Source organism: Danio aesculapii, chromosome 17 (genome assembly GCF_903798145.1).
Source record: "Danio aesculapii chromosome 17, fDanAes4.1, whole genome shotgun sequence".
Lineage (NCBI taxonomy): Eukaryota > Metazoa > Chordata > Actinopteri > Cypriniformes > Danionidae > Danio > Danio aesculapii.
In genome coordinates, this window is record NC_079451.1 from 32,496,720 (window position 1) to 32,505,171 (window position 8,452).

At 35.2% G+C, this 8,452-nt stretch overlaps 1 protein-coding gene across 1 annotated transcript; it reads left to right on the plus strand.

Annotated features, from left to right (window-relative positions):
• Nucleotides 1–208: 208 nt before the first annotated feature.
• On the plus strand, nt 209–8,226 carry p4ha1b (prolyl 4-hydroxylase, alpha polypeptide I b). Its single transcript, XM_056477265.1, has 5 exons — nt 209–425; nt 3,475–3,551; nt 6,049–6,145; nt 6,304–6,455; nt 8,036–8,226. Exons 2-5 carry the CDS (start codon nt 3,476–3,478, stop codon nt 8,209–8,211), a joined length of 501 nt encoding a protein of 166 aa, XP_056333240.1. The 5' UTR covers nt 209–425; nt 3,475; the 3' UTR covers nt 8,212–8,226.
• Nucleotides 8,227–8,452: the final 226 nt, after the last annotated feature.

Consider the following 8,452-nt stretch of genomic DNA (forward strand, 5'->3'; position numbering starts at 1 on the left):
TTCATTCATCAAGTATATTTTTGCATGAAACAAAAAATATCTCTAAAGGTGCATCATGTGGTTTTCAAAACTTTTAAAGAAACAAAATTTACGTTTCGTTTTACTGGTCTAAAATGTGGTTTTACTCGACATTCAGTATGAACTAAATATGCACCCAAATAGGCTACGCGCATGCTCAGTTCGGATTTAAACCTGGTTCCATGAGTTTGGGAGAGTGTGTGAGACTCAGCACGTAGCCTAGTGGAATCCCTGCCGCCAGATGGCGAGGAAAAGTGCGGTTCAGCCTCCAGATAAAGCCCAGCTGCAGACCAGAAGCATCGTAAACACAGGAGAGTCTTCCGTCCAAGCTGAGCTTATTATCAGCATCACTAGAGCAACATCTGAATCAATTCACGGCTTCTCTGCGCGAGGTGACAGCCTGAAAGGTACGACGATACTCACTTTTAAACGTGTCTGAGGAAGTTTGTTATTTATGAAGTATTTATCGTTGCAATGACTTTTTCATCGATGGACCAAATGTGTATGTGATGCAACGTAGATGTAAATTTATTCTCAATAGCACATTGCAAAGAAAGACCCTGATTTAATATGCAAAATGTGCCCTTAAATAGAGTTTCCGGTTGGAATTTCTTCTGGTTGATGAAATGTGCACGTGCACGAGTTTCCTCTGTTTTCTGTTGTAAACGTAAGCTACCTAATAAAGTAGAACAGGCTATAGAAACAATAACAAACCCTATGTACGGGTATTGATTGAACCCAATGAAAAACAGGGTTTACATTCATTTAACGAGTAAGTTAGAACCTCGGATTTAATTTTAGATGTGATAAACGTGTTTAAAATGAATGTTTTTTTGCTATTTTAAGAGTCTACAGAACCTAAAAAAACTTCTTTTAAAAATGTCCTAAAGCGGATTTTTAGTAGAAGCAAAATGTTACATTATTTGCAAATTGCTTCTCTAATGTTGCAAAAATGTGTGTAGTGTTTTCCCTGGGTCAAGCACGCGCAACGTCTTGGCGTGCGTCAGATTATTTGACGCACTGCTGCACACTTTTTAGCGTTTTAACGTGTCCCCATTGTGCTGCTGGGTAGATTTTATATATTTCCTCTTGGCATGTGTTATCTGTGAACTTTTTGAAGAGTTTACAGTCGGGTTAACGGGTCGCCTGAAGCTCTGGAGAGGCGGAGCGAAGACGTGGCAGTTCCGCGGCCGGTTCCATGCTGGACCCTCACGAGGTCACGAACACCACCAAGGGCTTTCCTCTAATTATGCAACAGCTTCCAACTACTATGCAGTTTGTAATAAGTTGACTTGCTATTGTAAAACGATATGCTGGACATTTATGGACAAATCCTAACAGAATGAAATGAAGAAGTTGAGCTGGACTGACACTTTGCCTTCACTGACTGTCAATTCACTTTGATTTGATTTTATCGTGATATTGATTAAGGAAATTCATCAAATGCACTTCTAAAGCTTTTTGATACTTGATTAATTTTCTACCTGATTTTGTATGGTACTGAGGGTTGAGAAAGTGATATAAAGAGCTCAGAAGACCTAATAATGAATGTTTTGAGATGTTGAATGTAAAATCTCTAAAGGAGAACATTATTTCTGAATGCTTTTTATTAAACATTCCTGTTCAGATTTATTATGAATTTAAGAATTTTTATGTTGGGTATGAACAATTATTTCATTTTGAAAACCTGTTGATTCAATATTTAAACCTTTTTTTTTTTTTTTAACTCTTAAAATGTATTTCTTGATTATTTGATCATTAGAGGCAGGGGCGGATTTTACCTATAGGCAAGGTAAGTGGCTGCTTAGGGCACCAGGAAATCTGGGGGCCCCCAACAAATATCTAGAAGTCTAAATTATACCTATAAACTATATATTACATAATTTTCTACCACATTTTGTATGGTGAGAGTTAAACAAATACAATTTTAACGTGATTAAATATTATTTAATATACAATCAAATGTAATATTATTATAATAATGTAATGTTATGTAATAAAAATAATATTACAAAATAAAATATCCATCATAGAGCAGTCCAGCAGTAAAATTTATAGAAAAAAATGCATTATTTTTAGTTGTAAATAAATCTGCGCTTGATTAGAGGAACATTCTACTTTTGAAACCATCGAACTATATATAATTTCAAATGTATTAGGACCATTTCTTCTTAAATGTGGAAAAACCTATAGCCTAAAACTAAGTAAATTAGAATCTATTAATATTATCAAATGTTTGTAAAAGTTGAAAAGTTATAAGAACATTTGCTATTTAATTTTTTTTTAATTACCGGTACTCCTGTCGCTAAATGTCTTTTGAAGAGTAAAGAAAATGAAGTTGTAAGGGTATGTATCGTCAAAAGCTTTTTAAAAATATTTTTATTGGCGTCACGGTGCCATAGTGGGTAGCACGATTGCCTCACAGCAAGAAGGTCGCTGGTTTGAGCCTCGGCTGGGTCAGTTGGCAGTTCTGTGTGGAGTTTGCTTGTACTCCCTGTGTTCGTGTGCGTTTCCTCCGGGTGCTCTGCTTTCCCCCACAAGTCCAAAGACGTGATATAGGTGAATTAGGTAAGCTAAATTGTCTGTAGTGTATGTTTGTTAATGAGTGTATGGGTGTTCCCAGTGATGGGTTGCAGCTTAAAGGGCATCCGCTGTGTAAAAGATATGCTGGATAAGTTGGCAGTTCATTCTGCTGTGGCGACCCCAGATTAATAAAGGGACTAAGCCGAAAAGAAAAGTAATGAATGAATATACTTGTATCATAAAGCCAATTGTCTATGTTCAGGAAGTCATTTGCTAAGTATTTTTCATGACAACCTCATATCGTTCAGTTTATTATGACATGCACTACAGGTGGCATTAACATCAGTTTATGCAAAAAAGCCTTTTCTAAATCACATGCTGGTTTAGACAGGTTTCTTCAGCAGATGAGCTCATCACTGAGCACAGCAGGGCAAACACCATTAGTTAGATGCCTTAAGGGGAGTTTTTTTCCACATGCCTTTTACATACCACAAAACATTTGCAACTTATTAAAGTCAGATTTATGATACGAGTGATGTCACTTTTTGGTATGTTTGTCTAGTTAGGGTTTCTTTTTGCCCCTAGGCTTCCCTCTGGTTGCCTTAGTTGTCCCTCTCCGCAAACAAACGTGACATCTTGTTTATACACGCTGATACTGGCTTAAACGAACAAAAGGAATTTTCCTGCATGCTCTTTGTTTGCCACTGGGTGCCACATTGGTGCTGAAATTCCAGTGACCACATGCAGCCATGTGTATCCAAATGTGTGTGCACTGGGAGTTATAATAAAACCAAAACCTCATATTTGTTGAGTTTTTAGCAGGCTGCACATGTTAGAGGTTTTAGTAACACATTTTCCTTGTCCTGAGACTTAGTTGTAGACTCAGTTTGTGTTCAATGCGTTATACGTGACGTGACTCTTTATTTCTTTCAGGATGATGTTGTCTTGGTTCCTGTTGAGTTTCCTCTTCCACTTCCTGTACGCCCACAATGACTTCTTCACTTCCACAGGTAAGACGAGCTTCTGTTGTTTTTGTTGTAGACCGTATGTATATATTATTAGGCTGTACATCCTCCTAAATATATGATTTGTAGAAGGAAACCATGCAGAAGGCATTTTTTAATGGAATGGACTCATTCTAGTAGATATTCAGCAGTGTCACCAGGAAAAATGTTAGAATTTTTATTACACCTGCTGCTGCACAGTGTGTCGTTTCGGCATCGAAATGACAATGCAAAGCTGCAATGGTCTCATAGCAGGATCTGCAATGTTATGTTGGGATTAATGAAATTTAACCTAATCTAACAGGTCCTAATATTGTGAAAGGCTTTCATTTTACTGTATTTTTAAGACCTGTGAATTTTAAGATTTCAAGCAAATGTAAACAATTTGGGCACAAGAAATTGTAAAGTTTGCCACTTGAACAAAGATTAATTGTGTAATTATTTATCCAATGAAGACTATATGGTGTTGATGTACATATGATTATTGCATTTCTGAACCCAAAACTATGAAGCACTGTTTATTTCTTTTTTTATTTCATTATTGTTTTCATCTGCGCTTTATTTTATTTGGTTTATTTTATATGTCAGTTTTTGTTGCCAATATTGTGGAACCCTAATTTTTATCATATATTAATGTTAAAACTCATATCTAATTTATGTATTCATTTGTTTACGGTTTTTAATTGTATTTATTAATGAAATGTTATTGCCATGAAAATATCCATTGTTGCTGACATGGCATTAAATAATATATGATATGATATGGAAAAAGGCAAAAGGTGCGTTCGACTTGAACCACGGCTGCAGCTGTTGATCAACGAGATTGGCCGAGCGCAGGCGGGGGCGGAGTTGAAAACGCAGCTCAAAGTTGCAGCGGTCATAATGACCGATCACATTGCATCATTTATTTATTTCTTTTTTATTTATAACAGCAAAATATTTACAGAACAAATAAAACAGAATACAGTCTCTACAAACTATAGTTCATTTTTAAACAACAAGGGAATTATGAATTAAATTTAAGTAGCCTATACAACAAATGCATGAGACAAATAAGGGGAAGATGAGAGAGTAATATAAATATAAAAACGAATAGGCCTATTAAATACAAAGCAATAAGCACAAATTCTAGAAGTTTAAACCACTCTTTAGGCTTATACTTCTTGTTTAAATATGCTAAAAAGGGTTTTATGTTTATTTACTGATATAAAACTTTCCAATATATATTAGTGTTAAACCCAAAACTCTTAAACAACCTTCAAACAAAGTCTTTAACTTTAAAGTCTTAAACAGTAATTAAAATGATTTTGGATAATGAAAGCATTTTTAAAAAAAGCACTTTAATCCGAAAAGATTGAACAAAAGGACTTTCCCAAAAAAGTGAGCTACACTTTAAGTAGAAATTCCCCAGAAAGAGCAGGTACATCAATGTCACTTTTAAAATGTGTGCATAAAACGGCTTGACAGCAAGTAAAATATTTTATAATCATATGTTTTTATATTCAATAAAATAGTTTTTTTTAACTTAATTTGTTAAGAAACCTTTAGGGTGTCAGGATCAATGATGATAATTGTTTTATTACAAGTCTGTAAGACTTATTTGAGTAAATAATTAGGTTATTCACTAAAATGCATCATTTAAATTGTACATGGAGCTGAATGCAGTAAACAGTCTGTTTAAAAAAAAAAGTCAAAAACTTTTGCAAACAATCTAGCCCTCATAAACTAATCATTTAAAAGAGGATACTGCAATAAAACATTTGTAGTCTTTTAATAAGCATGATGTGTACAAGATAGAGATGGTATAAAAGTTAATTGTTTGTTTTGAAATTTGTGAGACAGAATTTTTGTCAACTCAGTCAATTGTGTAATATCGGTGTTGTCATCGCAGCTCCTTTAGTCGCTCTTCAGATGCTGCACCGGCTGAGTCTGCCTTCTGAACTCTTTGATGCCACATGTGACAATCTCTGGGCGTTTGCTCAGCGTCAAGCCGGACAAAACTTCTAACCGGCTTGCACCGCTTTAAGACCGATTTTGATTGATCTGCGCAGCACTGCATGAAGTCGAACGCACCTGAAATGTCTTTCATCACTAACATTTATGCGTTCTTTTTATAAAGCATATGGGGTAAAAACACTATTGATGAATTATTGATGAACTAATGTTGATGTTTGAATTTGTAGTTTTTCTGGCAAACAATGTATGTCTTTTGTTAGTCACATTTTCAATGAAAGCAAATTTCATCTTTGACATAATTGAGCTTGTATTCACAATGTCATTGGGACAAACCATTGAAAAACACCCATTTTAAACCAATTCCAATCCATTTACAATTTAGTTTGATGCTATTTTAGGATCTTAATGTTTTATCTGAAAAGCTTATGATGATGTTCAACAAATTTGTCATTAAAACTATAATGTTTTTGTATATTGCCAACCTTTGTTAGTTTGATTTGAAGAAAATCTGAAGTGTCTTAGTTATATTTGACGTTTTGACTTGAAGGTCAGATGACAGACCTGCTGTACGCTGAGAAGGACCTGGTGACATCTCTCAAAGAATACATCAAACAAGAAGAGAACAGACTAGAGCAGGTTAAAGAGTGAGTAAACACACACACATACACACACACATGCACACACACACACACAAGCATGTATATATTTAACATGTCTTTTTGTATCAGGAATTTGGGACTGTCAGTTGTCAAATAGCAGCTCACAGATAGCAGTGAATTTTCTGCTTGTTTACCTACTTCAGATGGGCAGATAAACTGGACTCATTGACGATCACCGCCACACAGGACCCCGAGGGATTCCTGGGGCACCCGGTCAATGCTTTCAAACTGATGAAGAGACTCAACAGTGAGTGGAGCGACCTGGAGAACCTGGTGCTGAAAGACACCACCAATGGTTAGTGACGCTGACAGTTCAACATGATAATTAAGCATGGGTGGAATTAAAAAAAAATGTATTTATGTATTTACTGCTTTTATTACAATCTCAAGTAATAAAGCAAAACTCATTTGATAAGAATGACTGAATGATTCATTTGGTTTGTATTCATCAAATCCCCCTTAATGGCGTACATGCATAAGAAATATATAAAATATTATAAGATTAAATGTTTTTTGCAGAACTAACTACCAATTCATAAGTTTGGAGTTGATATAATTAAAAAATGTATATTCTAAGCAAAATTATAAATACAAAAAAAAGAGTATCATTAAAGTTTTGCAATATTGTTCTATTCAAAATATAATGTTTATATATAAATAAAATAATGTAATCCTGTGATGGCAAAGCAGATTCCAAGACTCTTTAGTGTCACAACAGAATTAATAATAATGTGTTGTTATTAGAAAATGAGAGGAATTTTGTGTTAAAAAAGATTAAAAAATAAAATTTAGAGGCCCAGAAAACTTGAATAGAGAACAAAACCTAATAAAGAGTGTTAGTTGATGGTCAAGTGTTAAAACAAATAAAGTAAAAAATAAATCATTAGCTATTTCTTGAGAATGACCAAAGCGCTGACAACTAATAAAGCAAACAGAAGAGCTTTTATTTGTAAGTTCTATGTCCCAGTAGGTTTTCACAGAGCAGAGAGTTTAAGAAAATAAATTAGGTCAAAGCAAGTTTTTCATTTTGTGAATGGTAGTGTAAGACCCAATCCCAATTCTACCCCTTAGCCCTTCCCCTTACTCCTACCCCTCGTTTTGCATGTTCACATGAAGGGGTAGGGGTGTCCCTCTTTAGCTGAAGACGTAGGGCTAGGGGAAAGGCCTAGATATCCCTTCAGACTGAGATTTTTCAGGACCACACTCGAAATTGAGGGGTAAGAAAAGTTCCCAGAAGATGTACAAATTAGTATTTTTTTGTCATTATTACGAATTTTAACAACAAACAAGCAAATGTTTTAATACATTCATGACGACATTCATATTTTACCGTCAGGCTTTAAAAATAGAAATGCTAAAATAAAGTCTAGTGACTGGGAATGACCTTTTAACAGTGTCTGCTATAATGTTAATGTTGTTTTTGTGTGTTTACATAGATGAATATGGCCACAGTGTAAATGCACAGTATAGTTACGAGCTTACTGCCGCATTATATCATTTTGATAACATGATATCATTGCCTTCAATGATTTTTTGAAGAAAAATACTAAAAGATAATGCAATTGGAGTAACTACAGCAGTCGCGATCGTCAATCTCATATAAAGCAAGAGATTGCAATGACATATGATGACGTGTGCAGGTGCTGTAGTGCTGTCCCATGTTTTTAAGGGCAAATTTTGAAGCCCTTCCCCTTCACACACTGTTTCAAGGGGTAGAATTGCGATTGGGCCTAAAAGTGATTTCACCCATACCACCCACTGCTAATAGTAATTGCATTTTTTGCATAAACCTCTCCATCAGTATAATAAAACTCTTAATCTGTTGTAAACCTCAAGATGAAGCCTCTCATCTTCACTCGTGCTTTTTTTTTCTAGGATTTATCTCCAATCTGACAGTTCAGAGACAGTACTTCCCAACAAATGAGGACCAGACAGGAGCAGCCAAAGCTTTGCTTAGATTACAGGACACATACCAGCTGTCTGCCAACACCATCTCTAGCGGAGACCTGCCTGGTGAGCAACTGAGCACGTCTGTGTTTATACATTCCTGATTGCCTGCAAATCTTTATCAAGTACATTGCATTACTATGGTCTGTGTGAACTGTTTGAGAGACATCATGTTGTGTCTGTGAGAAGTTGCTTATAGTTCTTTAGAACTTCTTTAAAATGTTCCCGTGGGAAAAAGATTTGAAATCAGTATGTAATTTTAGTATGTAAAATGTTTCAACATGCCAAAAAGGTTTTAATATGGTTTGTGTTTATGCAAGTGAGACAAGTGTGGTGCTAATCGAC